The sequence below is a fragment of the Taudactylus pleione genome, unplaced genomic scaffold, assembly GCF_031769625.1.
Source record: "Taudactylus pleione unplaced genomic scaffold, aTauple2 ptg000534l, whole genome shotgun sequence".
NCBI lineage: Eukaryota > Metazoa > Chordata > Amphibia > Anura > Myobatrachidae > Taudactylus > Taudactylus pleione.
The window spans coordinates 341913-360827 of record NW_028284936.1 but is presented as its reverse complement, the minus strand read 5'-3'; the positions used below and the strand labels follow the sequence as shown (position 1 = coordinate 360827).

Below are 18915 nucleotides of genomic sequence, written 5' to 3'. Positions count from 1 at the left end.
TCTAAACTGGGTCCCGCTGACAGCTGAAACATATTGGCAGATAACAGTGGACAGGTGAGCTGCTACACTCAGCTCAGGGCTCCTAATAATCTCTGGAAATTTATGCTCAAGTTACAATAGAAAGGACTATTATATATATTTTTTTTCTGGTAGATAAACAAACAAAGAAGGTAAAAGTGGAGCACTTAACAATGTATACCTTCTTTTTCCTCCCTGTAAACAGCATATCTATCAATGGGCAGGTCGTCGCTTGCAGCGGATCCTGCCAAGCAATTGTTGATACTGGTACCTCCCTGCTGGCTGGACCATCAACTCCCATTGCCAATATTCAGTACTACATAGGAGCAAGCCAGGATTCAAATGGACAGGTGAAATTAATCATATGAGGTGGAGACTCTTGTGGTCACCATAAAGTTGCTGTGATATTGCTGTAAAGGTTTTCATCCCAATTATCAGTGATGGATGCATCTTTCTATCTTGCTCTTAGTATGTGATCAATTGCAACAGCATCAGCAACATGCCAACTATTGTTTTTACCATCAATGGTGTTCAGTTCCCACTGCCAGCCAGTGCCTACGTGCGTCAGGTAGGTTGCCCAACATTCATTAGCAAATAACATATACAGTATTTCACATTTGTGGTGAGCTTGGCTAAACTGTTGCTAGTATGTGACAAGATGTTCCCAGACCTAACATACTTTCTTATACAACAGAATCAACAGGGATGCACCAGTGGCTTCCAGGCCATGAATCTGCCAACTAACTCTGGAGACTTGTGGATCCTGGGAGATGTATTTATCCGTGAATACTATGTGGTGTTTGACAGAGCCAATAATTATGTAGCATTGGCTCCAATCGCATAAAGACTAGTTCAGGTCCCGTCCGTCCCTTAGTCTATGCAGACTGTCACACACTGCCAGAAATTGTACATTGTTATTGATTCTCATAACGGTTTCATTTACACTTTTACCATAAGGAGGAAACCGTTTCTGTGCATAACTTATTGTCCAGTTAAACAAGCAATACTATTCAAACTTTTATTTGTGTTGTGTTAGAATTGTGACAATTGGATCATGTCATTGAATAAAAGTCTCTGAGCAATACGAATATTGTCCAACTTGCAATTAAAATCTGGGAGTGGATACTTCCATTTTCTAAAGTATTTTTAAGTATATGTAAAACCAGATCATCCATGTGATTTTGTTGTGAATTTTGTGTTAAGCATTCAATACATTCCTCTGAGTCCCTAGTCTAATTTAAGGCATCTATTTGAAATAGCTTTGTTACTCCAGAAGCATTATCAGCTTTTTACTAGAAAGAGATTCATCTAAGCTTGGAGAGGGATAAAAGTACCAACTAATCAGCTCCAAACTGTCATTTTTCAAACACAAGGGTCTATGTACTAAACCTTGGAGAGAGATTAAGTGGAAAGAGATAAAGTACCAACCAATCAGCTCCTGTCAAGTTACAGGCTGTTTTAAAAATGACAGCTAGAAGCTCACTGGTTGGCACTTTGATAAATAAAAGCTTACATCAAGTTAAATTCTAATTTTAATGGAGCAGCTGCACACTGAAGCATTTTTTTGAAGGTCTCCTCATTTCCTGCGAAGCGACTAGTTAAAATTGTTGACCAGCAGAACTAGTCTGCCAGTTGGTGGTGTGTGAACCTATGGACCAAAGAAGACAGCTGCAAGGTCTCTGAGGACCAATTGGAAGCTGCTAACAATGTCACACCCTATAGGATTGTGTGCAGTTCCTGAGACGCAGCCAACTTCAACACTTCAACGGCCCCTGTTGAAATTACCAATTTGTAAAACCAGACACACAATGTGTGTCCTGGAACAAAATAATCACCACAAGTATGTAGTTATAAAAAATTAAAAAAATAAAATAAATAAATCCTGGAAACAATTTAAGAATGAGCAGACAGTAATATAGGCGTTTATAAATATTTATTACAATACATGGTTAACTTTTGTGCTTTATTGGCCTTGGCTACTTGTCATGTGACTTTGCTGTACTTCCTTTCAATAAAGTAACAATTACAGCGTTATCAGAGAGGCAGATTAATAAGCATGAATCAAAGTTGTGAATAATATGTAATATATGGCACATACAATAAATGTAACAACAAAACAAGCAGGAGAACAGTAGGGCAAATGTAATTGGCACCAAACATTTCCTCAGCCCATTCCTGTTTATTGCTCTTATGAAACCTCACAGATTTGGTATTATTTTATTATTTAAATGTATTAATGAACACTTAAGTAAATATTCCCATGAAATACATCAGTGGAAAGCTGCCACTACAGGACCAAAACATATAAATTAGTCTGTGCATAGGGTTACCAGATTCTGGGAGGTATTTATCAAAGCTGAGAGATAAACTTGTGAGATATAAAGTACTAACCAATCAGCTTCCAAATTACATTTTGTGTTTAAAAAATGATCGGAGCAGATTGGTTGGTAATTTATTTTTTACAAGTTTATCTCTCTCCCAGCCTTAATCTGGTAACCCTAACTGAGTTTATCTATTGTAGATTATTATACACACAGAATATTTATTTTCTTTTAGGTATGCGATGTACAAAACTTAAATTCCAAAAGGACAGTTTTAGAACAAATTGTGTAATTTTCTATAATAGTCACTTCCTTTATTACACCATTTTAGTTATGTACAGCAGATAAAAGCCTTAAATGCAAAAACAAACAGATGTAAGGGGGATAATCCTAGTGAATGCATTTTTATGTCAAATATCTCCTTGGTGGCTCTAATTCAGAAGAGAAGATATAGTTGAGGGTCTTCATGCAATCATGGCTCACTGCAGCACAGCCTGTATGACTGAACTTTGATATCAGAATTACTGCACTCTTTCCCCTAAACCAGTGGTTCCCATACTTTCTTTAATCACCGCACCCTAGAGCAGTGGTTCTCAAACTCGGTCCTCAGGACCACACACAGTTCATGTTTTCCAGGTCACCCAGCAGGTGCATTCATTACTCACTGACATTTTAAAAGATCCACAGGTGGAACTAATTATTTCACTTGCAATTCTATTAGGAGACCTGGAAAACATGCACTGTTTGGGGTCCTGAGGACAGAGTTTGAGAACCTGTGCCCTAGAGTATCAGAATTTTTAATGGCACCCCTAGGCCAAATGTTTCTTATTGCAAAAAATATTTAATTAAGTAATGTGTGCTTACCTTATGTTCAGTTATGTGGTGGTGGACAGGGTTGCGCTTCTGTTTGTCCACGTATTTTATCATTAATAATTTGATTTGGTCCTGGACCACCCACCTGTAGCATCCCTGCAGGTGCCATGCGCTATCCAGTTTGGGGACCACTGCACTAAGCTAAGCAATGTGTTAATTATGTTAAAATTTTACTAGCTCTGACAAATTCTGTATATTGTGAGTGGAGTCTATGAGGATAGACCCTTTATTAGAATATATTTTAACTCTTCCCATTATGGATTGTTCATTTTAGAGGGGACCTAAGGAGCCTATGGGCTGCTTTTTGGTAACCACTGCACTACTGAATGTTCTCCATGTTACAGTCAGAATGAATTAAATCTACATCATAGTCACTTGTTCACAAATATCTACCTTTGTATAGTATATTATCAAAAACCATAAAAGCTGACATTTCTAACAATTATAACAAGTGACTAATGTAGATTTTAAAAATCGACTCTTGCAAGATTAAGTTGTAAATACTGTTTGTTTTCTATTGCCTCATTCAACTTTAATAAATACAATATTATAAAAAAAACACTTATTAATACATCTACCTAAAATAATTGAATAAGAACACTTGTGACTGTCAGGTAGATGCAGATTCTCTGTGCTTACATCATCAAACTCGCTCCAGATTACACGAAAGGTAATATAGGCTAGCACCTAAGGCATGAAACTGTAAGGATGCAGTTGCAGGCTACCAGAAAAAAAAAAAATCAGACGAAATTTTGATTGGGCAGTATGGTATAGCCTAAAGCTGGCCATCCACCATACAATTTTCGGTCCGATATCTGTCCAATCTGGCTGGTTGGAATGAAAACCTGGTAATGTATTGGAGCAAATGACAATAGTCCATATGCTCACAAACACTGGAAAACTGCCAAACATGGTCGTTCAGACAAATTGGATAAACTTAAAACACACAAATGTAACCAATTTAAACAATTTGTTTGTCCTTTTTTCAGTGTTAAAAACCATATGATTGACTGTCATTTGCTCCCATACATTACCAGGTTTTCATTTCAACCAGCCAGATTGGACAGATATCTGACAGATAATTGTATAGTGGATGGCCAGCTTTAGAGTGACTGACCTTATGAGTTTGAGATATTCTTGACAACAATTTAACGTACATGTAAATAGGAGTCTATAGTTATACGTTTTCCCAGTCTGTCCACGAATACCTCGGAACCTGTCCAATTATCAACCAATGTGCATCTCCAAATTAGCTACAAATCCAGTTATTCAATGGTTACGCTGAACAAGCTAACAGCAGCATGTATGCCCATTTTAATAAACCACACAGGCCATGTATATACAGATATCTCAAATTACTTTTTAAAATTAGCAGGGTACCCAAAATGCTGATTGCCTGGAAAATGCACTGCCAAGAGTCCAAAGTAATCTTGATCTGGTATATTGTCAAACACAGATAGATAATCACACTCTATAACACTGAAGTTCAGTTACATAAACTGACTAATTGCTTGAATTTTAATTCTGTAATTGTCATTAGGTGCTAATGAATTGCAAGTTATTTATTAATGAGTTAATCATCAAATAACTTAAAGCAATCTTATACCCCTTTCACAGTGACCTAAAACACCAGAGTTGATGTGCATCAACCCAGGATTTTTGTCTGTGTAACGGGAACCATCCGAGTCCAGGGACCTGGGGATCCAACTCTGGTACTTTTTAGGGTTGGCACGGGTCGTTTTCGTGGCACCCTGCAGTGTAAACGGCACGTTCTGGGTCACCGTGACCCGGATCGTGCCGCAGGCCACTCCATTGTCCGGCTTCCGTATCGCTTGGAGAAGACATCATCTTTAAGCGTCCACTGCAACGCTGGGTCACTGCAGACCCGACTCCGGTGTGAAAGGCACCGACTCGGGAATATCCTGGGACGGCGCCGCAGTATGAAAGGGGTAAGTTCCGGATCTGAACCAGATTGGAATCCCCGCATCAGACCCCGAACTTTGGTATAGAAGTGGCATTAGTAACTATAGTGTAGATTCCCAGGCAAATTTGGATCCATGTACATCACATTACTCATATGCATTTAACCCTACCTATACTTTGAATACACACCCCAAAATTCCTCATTCTGTTTCAAACTTGGGCCCGTATTTAATTAGTTTTGCATCCGCGAAAAGGTTTTGCCTGCCAGACTTTGCCTACATTGCGTGTTTTGGACACGGAAACTTATCGTGCGCGTCCCCGCTATTCACCCTATTCAACTACAAACCAGGCGAAAATGGCAAGCGGCGAATGTGGAACAGGTGGAAAGTAGTCAGAATTGGGGAAATCAGCCTGAACCCCCACCCCCCCAAAAAAAAAAGCACTAATATTAGGGATCATTGTACATGTGTCCGAATACCCCTAATAAAACGGTTTGGGCTACTGAAGTTGTTTAAAATCCTGGTTATTAGCGACATTGTAAAAGTGGTGAAGAATGGCATTAAGCAGTTTTCTGGGTAAAAATAAGTAGTCCTGCCGAATTTGGGGTACTTAAATATGGGTGCTAGCATATTTTAAAGTCTCAAAAGTGAAGTTTTAAAAAACATGAAAAACGCACCTGTTGCATGCACCTGCAATCCTAAAAACACCTGACCCTTGTAGACCCCCAAGAAATCTATTTCGCTAGTTTTTATGCTTGTCCCCCCACTTTGTACTTTTTTGCCCCCAAAATGAAAGTACTTTTTTTGGGTGTTAAGTTTTTTTTTCCTTAATTGTTTGACACAGTTGTCCTTCGGGGGGCTGTCCTAAGGGTTCTGAGTGGTTTCCCCACCTTTGCACCCCAAAATAAAAATGTTGCACTTCTTTTCACCTGCTATTCAGAGGCAAATCTTTTTCACCTATTACATTTCCTTGACTTTCCACGTATGCAAAAATCGTCTGGAATTGAATTTGGAGATAAGTTCCGGCGATGCGAAAAGCCACGATCGGCAATAATTTTTCACGTAAAACGGCTTTTTGTATCTAATTGAATACGGCCCTTGGTATGTTGATTTCTTGATTTTACCATTCACAGTACTAGACCTATGGAAATAGCATGTGCTTAGCAATCAAACTATCCATTGCTTAATTACAAGAGAGTATAGGTTCTCACTCCTTATTCTCAAATCTCTTGCATAATACTGGAACATAAAATATATTATATATAAGTTGCAGCACAGGACTCCAAAGATGAGCGATGGATCTTCTCAGAAAGTTCATCTTACTAAACAGTCTGATGCTTAATCTTTGTTACCATAATGCTTTATGTTCATGAACTAGGTCTATCTTCTTACACTTGCCCCTACTACATCCACCATTCCTTTACCCCTTGGCCCACCTTTCTTTCTGTCTTCTTGATCTCCCCTGATCCTTTCCATGTAGCTCAGGATTTCTTGAGGTTCTCTCATACCCATGTCTTTGCATACCCACATAATATCCTCTTCACTAGCAACCAAGATGGAGCGCACTGATGGATCATCAGACACTTTTTCAATTCTTGTTGCACCTTGTGGCGGTGTTCTGAAAGACATAATCTCATTTCTTTTGGCTTCTAAGCAGGCCCTAGAATGGTTTGCAGGTGTGGAGAAGGATCGGACATCAGGTGAATGGCCACTAGTTGTCTCAGCCCCTTGGGAGTTTCTCACTGGATGAAAAGTACTGGTCAGACTTTGTGGTCCCTTCTCTCTTCCTTCCCATTGCCCTGTTTCCTGCTCTTCCTCACCCACTCCTCCTTGGGTCCTTGTTACATCAGTTTCTGGCCCTTCCAACCACACCCAATTTGGTGCTTCAGGATTTCCAAGTCCCTCAGGTGCTGATTTTTTCCTGTGCCTTCTGATAAAAGCTAAGCAACTCAGAAAGAAGAGGAGAGTTAGCAGCGAGAAGATGGCAAGAAGCCCATAAAGTCCTTCCTCCAAGCCTGGTATTCCCCACCGCTTTGTGACAATATCATCCAAGCCAGAAAGAGACTCATCATTTTCAATGGTGGGGTCACCACTCCTTAGAATTATGTCACTGGTCCCTGGAATAACACTGTTGGCATTTGACTTTATGTCACCATCTCTGGTGATTAGGTCACTGTCACCCTGTATTATGTCACTGCCAGGATAGTCACCGCTTTCTGTTCCATTCTTTGGAAATGTAACTCGAACATACCCAGCACTGAGCAATCCTGAAAACTCTCCTTCTCGACACTGCTCTGGCAGAAAGAGAGACATGCGTAGTAGAGGCCCTTCACCAGGACTCTCAAAAATTAACTTTGGCAAGGGCAATGAGCTTGCAAACACCACTGGTCGACGAACTGAGAGGACAGAGGGATCAGAGGACACAACAGACAATGACAACTCCAGTGGGTTATAAAGGGTGATTGGAGCGACAGACATATCACTGAACAGCATCCAAACACACAGGACAGCTTCCTAAAAAGACACAAAACAAGAGAGCACATTGTTAATCCATATTAATCAGTTACAGTACACTCGGACGTTAACATTTTAGCTCTTACACTAACTAAGTAGGGGAACTTTTTCTATTCCAAATAAAATACATTACACAACTTTAATAAATATAGTATACACAATATATACAATAAGACTATCTATAACTGAAAAAAAAATTGATCTGAGAAAAATAATAAAATCAGTAGAATAGTATCAAACTTTTTAAGAGCGAAGCTAAGGCCGGTCTCCTATTGGCATTTAAAACTGCATTGCATTTTTAACTTAACAACAAAACAAACATAAAAACAAAGCACATTATCTTCTGTGTATACAGTAAAGGATGATGATATATTATTATTAAATTGTGCTTTTGCACTGTGGCAAAGATTGTTTTGTGTGCTTAAGAACATAACTGGACTTTAAAAAGTCCAATGATCTTTACCGGAGTGCTTTATGTACATAACCATTACATGTGTACTAGGGTTAAAATGAGCAGTAATGCTAGTGTTGTGGTCAGGGGCGTATTACTGCGCAGCAGGCCCCCCACATATCACATTGTGCTGGCAAGTGGGTTCTCTCTCCTTCGCCACATGCGCACAAGAGAGTAAAGGTTAAGGCACAGTGCACAGAGTCTTTGCTTTTACTACGCAGTGCCATCTTCACAAAGATGTCACTGGGAACAGGTCACCCGGAAGATGGCACTGCAGAAGAAGTGTGAAAGTGCCGGACCCCCCTGAATACCCTGTGTCCACTGTATACCCTGCACACATTACAAATATGCCTATGGTTGCGATGTATTTTTCTATTTCAAACATCTAATTGTCAATCATTTTGTGGAGACAGGATGATGCGCAATAAATTGGGGTGTTTGGGGGGGGGCACAGACTGTTGTCTTAATTTGTATAATGTGTTTGACATCGACTTATCATTTGTGTAGTCTACCAATTATTCCATAATCACTTAACTTCTGGCAGCGACGTCCTCCTCCGCCGCAGCCCCTACATGCTGCAGTCTTCCTCCGTCTTTTTTTTTTTTGTGTGTGTGTGTGTCACATGTCTGCAGGAGGTGAGGAGAGGTGATGGGTGGCAGTAAGCGGGGTTGTGCAGTCGGTAATCCTGGGCAACAGGCTGAATGGACTTTCCCAGCACCCCCCATCCCCTCCCCTTCCAGTTACATTTTTTTTGTGCCCAAAACCCTACACCTATTTGAATACTCCCCCTTAAAGTTAGGAGTCAATGATACATTTTAACTGGTAGCAACAAACAAAAAATTTAAGCTGCTCAATCAATCTGGCAGTATTATTCAGGTGCATGAAAGGAAGGGGTCATACCAAGTAGAAAAAAAGGGTGGGGTTGAACCCCCTATTGTTCCTCAGCACACTGAATTATACTTGCAACAATATATGAAGACTATAAGGTAATAGGAATTCAGAGATATTAGTTGCATGCATTTGCAAATGCATGGGAAGCTGCTAGGCCACGTCACGGCTTCTCTGTCACTAGCAGTCGCTAACACTAAGGGGTTCACGTCCGGGGAGCAGGGCACCCCAAAAAATGTCCAGCCCAGGACCCCCCCCAGGGCATCACATGAAAAAAGGAAGAAGGGTGACAGTAAAGTATAGATGTGTAAGACAAATTAATAAGTGTTGAAAAAGGGGTTAAAAATATATGTGAAAAATTACATGAATAAAAGACAAACATGAAATATGAAAGGTAACTATGTGTATTAAGTGGTGATGCCATGAGGAGGCCCAGCCAGAGTAGACTCGGGGGCCCTATGCCCAAACGCTCACCCCAATTGTAATATATATCAATCATATGCATCATAATAAAGGCACATATATATTTTGACAAATGTAAGGCCTCATGATAAAGGCACGTACATATATGCATCCAAATTAAGAGCCAGCTTACCTGGAAGTCACCCATGGGAACTCCAAATAGCACTACTAGAACCCCTTTTTCTACACATATTAATTAGTCTTACACATCTATACTTTACACTTTACTGTCACTCTTATTCATTTTTTTTGTGTGATGCCCTGGGCTGGACATTTTTTGGGGTGCCCTGCTCCACGGACGTGAACCCCTTAGTGATAGGGACTGCTAGTGACAGAGAAGCCGTGACACGGCCTAGCAGCTTCCCATGTATTTGCAAATGCATGCAACTAATATCTCTGAATTCCTATTCACATATAGACTTCATATATTGTTGCAAGTATAATTCAGTGTGCTGAGGAACAATAAGGGGTTAACCCCCCTTTTTTTTCTATCTTAACTGGTAGACCTGAGTGGAAGCATGGGCCCTGTGACCAAAGATTCGGATGCAGGGGGTGATGCAGCTGGGTGTCTATGGAAAGGCCCAGATGATCTGTATACCACACACGCTGTGGCCAATCTGGCGCCACCAGTATCACCATGTCTCCCCCAAGCTTGAATTTGCGGAGGACCCAAGGAATCATCGAGACTGGAGGGAAGATGTGTATGAGAGGAAACTCCCATGGAACCACCAAGGAGTGCGCTGGGATCCCTGGTGTGGGAGCAGTATCTCGGAAACTGATGGTTGTGACAAGATCCCATAATTTCTATGTCCGGTAGTCCCCAACAATGGACTAGCTCAAAGATGTCCGGATGTAGCACCTATTCGCCTGTGTGAACATCCTGGTGGCTCAGGAAATTTGCCTCCCAATTCTGAACTCTGGGGATGAAGACAGCCAGGAGAGCCAGTGCCAGGAGATGTTGCTCTGCCCAATGGAGAATGCGGCTAACCTCCTTCACGGCACAGCAATGCCACCCTGGTGGTTTATGTACACGAACGCAGTTGCCTAGTCTGATTGTACCTTGACAGATGCCCCTGGAGAGAAGAGACTGCACCTGGCAAAGACCCCTGAACTCCACGCAGAGCTACAAGATATTGACAATTGACTCTCTTGAGACGTCCAACGACCCTGGAAAGTATGAAGACATGTCACTACCTCTGAAGACTTTCATCGGTGGTGAGAAGGACCCAGTCCTGAATCCAAAGAGGACAACCCCTGTCCAGGTGCGAGCGCTGGAGCCCCCACAGGAGAAAGTGTCAAACCTCTCATGGGAGAATGAGCCTTTGTGACTTGAGGTTCAGGGGAAATTTGTTAGACCATATCAGAATGACCAGCCGGGGGTGAAACTGGGCGTACTCCACCATGTCGAAGGTGGAGACCATAGACCCCAAGATCTGCATCCAGGAGTGTATGGACACCCTATGCTGGCTCAGGAAGGTGCAGATCCTGGACTGCAGAGCCAATATATTGTTTGATGGAAGGAAGACCCATTGAGTTCTGGAGTCCAATAATGTGAGTGGAGCATTTCCAGAGAAGGAGTCAATGTGGATTTCCACCATTTGATTATGCACCTGTGTGACTGCAAGCTCCACAGTCAGGTGGATGTGATCCCTGAGAAGAACTAGAGACTGGGCCAGAAGAAGAAGGTGGCCCAGATAATGTAAGATCCAGATGCCCCTGCGGCATGAGCGTCATGACATTCATGAACACACAAGTGGCCATGGACAGACAAAATGGTAATGCCTGAAACTGGAAGTGTTCACCCCTTACTGAAAACCTGAGGAAGCATTGGTGGTTGACTCGGATTGGAATATTTAAGTAGGCATCCTGAATGGCCAACAAAGCCATAAAATCCCCCCGGTTACAGAGCCAAAATAACAAAGAGATTAACGAAGAGATTCCAAGCCATCCGGCTTTTGGATGAGAAAGAGATGGTCATAGAATGCCATACCTTTCTGAGATGGGTGGAACGGAATGATTACCTTGGAGGCCAGGAGAAAGCGAATAGACTCGTTAAGAGCTTCTGCTTTTCCTGCCTGTGCTGGAGTGCCGGGGAACAACGGGTTGGGGGACGCTTTCGAAATGTTAGAGCGTAGCCCTGGGAAACGATGGCGTCTGTCGTGGTCTGCATCCAAACTGCAGAAAAAAAACAAAAAAGCTGACCTTCCAACACTGGGGTCCCCTGGGCGGAGGCCTGCCCCATCATGCAGAAGGCTTGTACAGCAGGACTGGTGGACCAAAGCTGCTTTCCTCAGGGCATAGAGCCATTGGAAGAAGGACCCTGGCTTCTGGAAAAAGCTTGACCTCTGGCCTTTTCCTATGGATGAAAGGAACGAGAAGTAGATGTTCTGGATCTGGGTGGAGCTGCAAAAGGCAAGGTGGTCGACTTAGATGCTACCATAGTAACCACTATTTTGTCAAACTCAGGAGTATGCCCCCGAATATGGAAGCCTTCTTAGAGTCTGTTCCCGCCGCCAGGGGCGCAACCACAGAACCCTTGTAGCCGCAATGGCTGAAGCAGACACCTTAGATGTTAAGAACCCTGTATCAATGGCTGCCCATGACAGGTAGGAAGCTGCCTCCCTAAAGTGCTCCAGCAGAGACAATAAGTCTCCTCTGTGTGTACCCAAACAAATCCATCCTCTAAAGCATCATCCCAGCAGCCAACAGCTTTAGCTAAGTGGATGCAAGGGCAGGACGAGCAATAGCACTCACATCAATATAAAAGGTCTTACGTAAATTTTTCAAGTTCCTGTCCGTAGGATCCTTAAGGGAAGCTGTGTTCTTAATAGGAAGGCGAGATAAACCTAATAAGACTGGTAATATGGGCATCCACTGGTGGAGGAGTCTCCCATTTGGCCCCATCTGCAGACGGGAGGGGCTAAAAGGTAGCAATACGTTTAGAAACTTGAAAGCGTCTATTGGAGCGAGCCCATGCCTCCAGTAGAAGGTCCTCCAGTTGTGCCAAAGAAAAGAATTCAGTTACTGCCTTCTTTTGACATTTGAGGATTCGGACCAATCTCCTAAATCCAAGGCCTCAGTATTCAATCAGGAGTACAGAATTAACCTCCCTAATAAGAGCCTCCACATCTACTGGAGACATATCCTCCTCAGGGGTAGAGGAAGTCTCAAACTCTGAGGTGATAGAGACACAAGCCTTCTTTTCAGAGGAACCCTCAAAGTCAGCACCTCCCCGAGAGCGGCGAAGGGCTCTTGTGCGTAGCAGGCCTGCGCCTGGGACATCTATCCTTGTCCAGCATTTGCTGAAAGGATACTGAAACTTGAGCCAACCCCTGCACGAACTAGGTAAAGGATTGCATCCAATAGACGGGAGAACTGTAGAAACAGTGAGCGCTGGAGCTGCAAGCCAGTTTACTAACTGTGACATTACCTATGGCAACTTAGAAGCCCAAACTGATTCCAGACTGGATCCTGCAACTGAAGGCACCTCCTGCCGTAGATCCGAAAAGCAACGGACACAAAGGTCGTCATGTTCTGTGTCCAGAGAAGAAATTACATGGACACATTTTTTTTAGAAGTGCGCAGCACTGGAACAACCACCTTCTTGAGAAGCCTTACTCTTGGACATGATTATAAGCAATCCAAGAAATCCCCACACACAAAGGATTAAGCAATGGTGTGTTCTCAGGGGGAAGGCAAACAGCATCGAATACAGTATTAAATATATAAATGTACAATTGCTATGTATATATTTATAGTGTTGTACTTGCCAACTGACCAGGGGTGTCCCCAAGGTGACTGGTATCAACAGACACAGAGGCAGAAAGTACAATAATACTAACATGCACACATACCATGCAATAAGTGGGCAAACAGTGCTCAACAAACCAGCTAATAGCAAGAAGCAGCTATGAATATAACCTGGCTGCTAGGAGTGAGTTGTAGCATAACCCTAGTTATGTCACCTTCATAGGCTGCACCTATTCCTGTATATTGTGTAGGAAAAGTATGTCTTTCAAATTGTATGGCAGGTGGCTGGGCAGTAATTGAATGGCTAATGTTTACTTATAGCCAATGTACAAGTTGTTAAAGTCTGTGTTTTTTTTTTTTTTATTGGAACAATGATCAAAAGACTGGGGTCTATTTATAACCCCACATGGGGTCAGGCTTACAAGCCAAGGAGAGACATCTAGGCCAGTAAGGTGTTGACTCTTCTGTTGAGACAGGCCTGGTCTCTGAACTTCAAATTGAATGGAGTGAGTAATTAACTAACCCCTGCTATGGGTTAACACTATCCCAAGGGGGTGGGGGGCTAGTGACCAAGAGCAGCCTGTGAAAGGGCATAAAAATGTGTGTTTGATATGAAACACTGCATTACTCGTGAGGAGGCAAAGGAGCCAGGGTGCGACCATACCTCTAGGAAGAGACCTCACTTCCGCCATAGTTTGGCCCTGTCCAGGTGATCAAAACGGTGATTCATCCCTTGTTTATTATTATTATTATTATTGTTTATTATTTTCTTGAAATTGTGAGTAACTGGTGTGACCTTTTAAAATTATCATCATCTTTGTAACTGTAACATAAGCTTTGAAGATATTCTTATACTTAAAATTCTAGTTCTGGTTCTGTGTTCTTAGACCCAAGGCCTCGTGTGGCCCATGTTACCTATTTTACTAAGTGTTCATAATTGTGTGTGCAGGTAAGGGCAAAGGCTTACCTTGTGTTTAGCACTTAAGTTCCCCTTTGCTGGTGGCAGTGATCGTGTTTGAGTAATCAAACGTGCTGAGGTAACCAGTAAAGTCACGGGAGGCGGTTCTCAGATTGGCGTATCTGGAGGGTCGGCCCCCAGGACCGTGACCAGAGTTATATGAGGAGACTGGAGCCAGTAGCCAGTCTTTCCCTGAGCTATGCTGAGGCAGGCTATGCAGAAAATGGCCGCCCAGCATCTCAGAAGAGGTGGAGAGAGGAGAGGATCCTGCCTGTGGCTTACTGACCACTGAGAGGAAGAACATCACAGGGTTGGGGAGGGACTAACCTCCATCGTCTGGTCCAGATCTTTGCCTACCTCCCTCGTCTGGTCCAGACCCCAGGGCAAATGGCCGCCGCTGTTATAACAGCGTCCCTGTTCCTCACTGTTCTGGTGGTCTACTGGGCGGAGCCAGAGAGCTGGATCCCCCACTACTGGTACCGCCAGTGGTCTCCAACAACAGCAGTAACAACCGCATATGCGCAGCTCCTTGCAAGCAGGGAACTGCTCTTACCTCTGGTCCCCTCTGAGTGTCGGCTGCGGCTCCATGAGGTGTGGAGTCCGCGACCGAAGACAATGACCCAGTCGCCAGTGCTGGGGTGATAGAGCGGCAGTGGGGGCATCCTATGTACTAAATAGAGAAAATAAAATAAAACAATTGGGTACCACCTAAAGCATACCCCCTCAAAATGGTGCCCGCTTCTGCGGACACTAAACTCAAACTGGCTGCTGATGGCTGTGGGCAGGGTATAGAGGAGAGGAAGCATGGGCTGTTGGGAATTTATGTTTAACTATTTGGTGCCCAGACTCTCCTCTCCAGAGTGTTTCCTGTGGAGTGGAGGAGGAAGAAAGGATATATTTCCCAAACAATAACTAAATGATGTTTATTATTAATATCTGTTAATATGCTGCAGTCTGTAAAGTCTATTGTTATAGTTACCAAGATGTGATTATGCACACCTGTGTGATCTCTACTCCCAGCATGAATGGAACTTTTGATGGTTGTGGAAAAGTGTTTGCTTGTTTCTGCCCTGATTTCCTGAAGAAACCAACAGCGCACACACCGCTGTATTTGGAATGCGAGCTGCTCACGGATTTATTGACACAGTCATTTATTCCCAGCACACATAAGACGGCAACTAAGTTATTTGTGGATATATTGTATCAGCTGGTTAAACTGTTACAGAAGTTTGGACTTACACACACTATCCATTTTCGTTTTTTAACTTAACTTCTCCCAGCTGGGGAGCTCAGACATATAAGTTTTGCCTTTTGTATGTGTATATATTATCTGTATAATTAGTCAGGGCCGGATTATAGGCGGGGCGAAGGGGGCGGTCGTCCTGGGGCCCCCACACAGACAGGGCCCCCACACATTGGCACACTTCCCCCACAATGCTTTACATTTAAATCGCTGCTGATTCCGTGCAGTGCATTACTTAGGCGGCTATATTCGGCGGCTCAGCTGTTTCTTACAGCGGCCGCCGAGGAACTTCTCCACAGTCGGGGTCTCGCGAGACAATGACTGAGACTGTGCTGCAGCCGCGCTGCGACGTGAGTGAGACGCCCAAGGCGCCCTTTCACTCATTCGCGAAGGCTGCCTCTGCGCTGCCAGCTGAGCCTGCTGTGCTGCAAGTGACAAGGTAAGATCTCACTGTGTTTGTTCCCTGGCTGCCTGCCCTGTGAGAAAGAGCCAGAGAGGCAGCCAGGCAGGTAGTAGTCGTGTCTCCCAATATATATATTGTAGTGTAGGGTGGGGGTGGTGCCTGGGTGCTGGATGGAGTGCCTGGGAGCTGGTAGTGTAGTAGGATTGTGTCAGTGCTGGCTGATTGTGTCAGTGCTGGGAGTGCCTGAGTATTGGTAGTGTAGGAGGGGTGTTTCTGGGTGCTGACAGTGTAGGAGGGGTGTTTCTGGGTGCTGACAGTGTAGGAGGGGGATGTCTGGGTGCAGGTAGTGTAAGAGGGGGATGTCTGGGTGCAGGTAGTGTAAGAGGGGGATGTCTGGGTGCAGGTAGTGTAAGAGGGGGATGTCTGGGTGCAGGTAGTGTAAGAGGGGGATGTCTGGGTGCAGGTAGTGTAAGAGGGGGATGTCTGGGTGCAGGTAGTGTAAGAGGGGGATGTCTGGGTGCAGGTAGTGTAAGAGGGGGATGTCTGGGTGCAGGTAGTGTAAGAGGGGGATGTCTGGGTGCAGGTAGTGTAAGAGGGGGATGTCTGGGTGCAGGTAGTGTAAGAGGGGGATGTCTGGGTGCAGGTAGTGTAAGAGGGGGATGTCTGGGTGCAGGTAGTGTAAGAGGGGGTGTCTGGGTGCAGGTAGTGTAAGAGGGGGTGTCTGGGTGCAGGTAGTGTAAGAGGGGGTGTCTGGGTGCAGGTAGTGTAAGAGGGGGTGTCTGGGTGCAGGTAGTGTAAGAGGGGGTGTCTGGGTGCAGGTAGTGTAAGAGGGGGTGTCTGGGTGCAGGTAGTGTAAGAGGGGGTGTCTGGGTGCAGGTAGTGTAAGAGGGGGTGTCTGGGTGCAGGTAGTGTAAGAGGGGGTGTCTGGGTGCAGGTAGTGTAAGAGGGGGTGTCTGGGTGCAGGTAGTGTAAGAGGGGGTGTCTGGGTGCAGGTAGTGTAAGAGGGGGTGTCTGGGTGCAGGTAGTGTAAGAGGGGGTGTCTGGGTGCAGGTAGTGTAAGAGGGGGTGTCTGGGTGCAGGTAGTGTAAGAGGGGGTGTCTGGGTGCAGGTAGTGTAAGAGGGGGTGTCTGGGTGCAGGTAGTGTAAGAGGGGGTGTCTGGGTGCAGGTAGTGTAAGAGGGGGTGTCTGGGTGCAGGTAGTGTAAGAGGGGGTGTCTGGGTGCAGGTAGTGTAAGAGGGGGTGTCTGGGTGCAGGTAGTGTAAGAGGGGGTGTCTGGGTGCAGGTAGTGTAAGAGGGGGTGTCTGGGTGCAGGTAGTGTAAGAGGGGGTGTCTGGGTGCAGGTAGTGTAAGAGGGGGTGTCTGGGTGCAGGTAGTGTAAGAGGGGGTGTCTGGGTGCAGGTAGTGTAAGAGGGGGTGTCTGGGTGCAGGTAGTGTAAGAGGGGGTGTCTGGGTGCAGGTAGTGTAAGAGGGGGTGTCTGGGTGCAGGTAGTGTAAGAGGGGGTGTCTGGGTGCAGGTAGTGTAAGAGGGGGTGTCTGGGTGCAGGTAGTGTAAGAGGGGGTGTCTGGGTGCAGGTAGTGTAAGAGGGGGTGTCTGGGTGCAGGTAGTGTAAGAGGGGGTGTCTGGGTGCAGGTAGTGTAAGAGGGGGTGTCTGGGTGCAGGTAGTGTAAGAGGGGGTGTCTGGGTGCAGGTAGTGTAAGAGGGGGTGTCTGGGTGCAGGTAGTGTAAGAGGGGGTGTCTGGGTGCAGGTAGTGTAAGAGGGGGTGTCTGGGTGCTGGTAGTGTAAGAGGGGGTGTCTGGGTGCTGGTAGTGTAAGAGGGGGTGTCTGGGTGCTGGTAGTGTAAGAGGGGGTGTCTGGGTGCTGGTAGTGTAAGAGGGGGTGTCTGGGTGCTGGTAGTGTAAGAGGGGGTGTCTGGGTGCTGGTAGTGTATTTATTCATTTTATTATGTAAGTTGTCCTTATTTGCATTTATTCTTTTATTACATTTTTCATTAAATTATTGGGGTCCTATATGTGAGTTCTACTCTAAATTATTGTATGTAACGCCACCTTAAACATATATTTTCCTGCTTTCCTGTTATAAGTACTATAGTCAGCTGTCATCACATTACAGTTTAACAGCGACGCAGGGGAGCTGCACTGTTGGGGGCCACACAGAAGATGGAGTGTTGAAGGTCAGGAATTGTTTTGAATTGTCTAAAGTTAACAGCATGGACGTATCGGAGCAATTATTTTGGAAAGAACAACTACAAAAAAAGTGTACGGTTAATTGTGCCTAGCAAAAGTGGAATATACAGTATATTCAATTCACAACTGTAAAGTGCAACAGAATATGCTGGCACTGTACAAGTAAATGATAATATATGATAATAATCAGAACTTACTATTCCCTATGTCCTATGTCACCAACTAGAGATCCAAAGACTCAAGCTTTTGTTTGGGGGAGGGGAGGCTCAGAATACGTATATACTGTATATTTCTGAGCTAATGTGCTAGGGTCTGATCAATTACATTAAAGCATGATCATTACTAAGATGAGAAAATATTATAATAAATGTAAGCAGTCTGTAAATGCAATCAGGCCGTGCACTGTATTAGCAAAAGCTTTGATTATGAATGGTTTGAGTGTTTACTTTTAATATTTGTTTTAAAATGAAAGCTCCTTTTACATTTTTAGGTTGGATTAATACACCTAGTACGTATTATGTATTCCTGGGACTGATAAATTAAACAGAAGCTTGACTAAGAAATTTCAGAACCATAAAAAAACCCTCAGCTCTGTTGGCAGGTTTTTCAATAAAACACTCATGACCAATACCTTTGCATTAGACACCTGCAGTATCAAAATAATGAAAACAAACACTCCTATCAGCTGATTGTCTACATATTTTGAAGCAACATTTACACATACTTGCCTTATTTTGAAAAAGAATTTCAGGGAGACTGTGAAAGCAGTACCTACGTGCATGGCGTTAAAGTGTGCGTGATCTCCACCACCTAAGAGGTGTGTCATAAAATTGATTTAAATCCAAATGTAAACAAGGCCCCAAAGAAGTTACACAGTTTGACGCATATAAGAAACCTTATTTAAAAATGCAAGTAGCCACAGGGATC

General features: G+C 44.0%; 2 protein-coding genes across 3 annotated transcripts in view; one reads left to right on the top strand and one right to left on the bottom strand.

Moving 5' to 3' along the window:
• Window positions 1-4: 4 nt before the first annotated feature.
• Window positions 5-1153, top strand: LOC148501131 (pepsin A-like; the record flags this gene model as incomplete). The annotated part of the gene is made up of 4 exons (XM_088450899.1): window positions 5-54; window positions 224-368; window positions 488-586; window positions 713-1153. Coding segments are annotated over 4 exons (444 nt in total), but the record flags the coding sequence as incomplete, so codon positions are not given.
• Window positions 1154-4292: 3139 nt separating this feature from the next.
• Window positions 4293-18915, bottom strand: part of LOC148501128 (transmembrane protein 132A-like) — a 195562-nt gene continuing 180939 nt past the window's right edge. For both annotated transcript variants that reach the window (XM_088450900.1, XM_088450901.1), the window contains one exon: window positions 4293-7648. In XM_088450900.1, the coding sequence (XP_088307026.1) occupies window positions 6515-7648 (1134 nt within the window). In that variant the 3' untranslated portion in view covers window positions 4293-6514. The remainder of the gene's footprint in view (window positions 7649-18915) is intronic.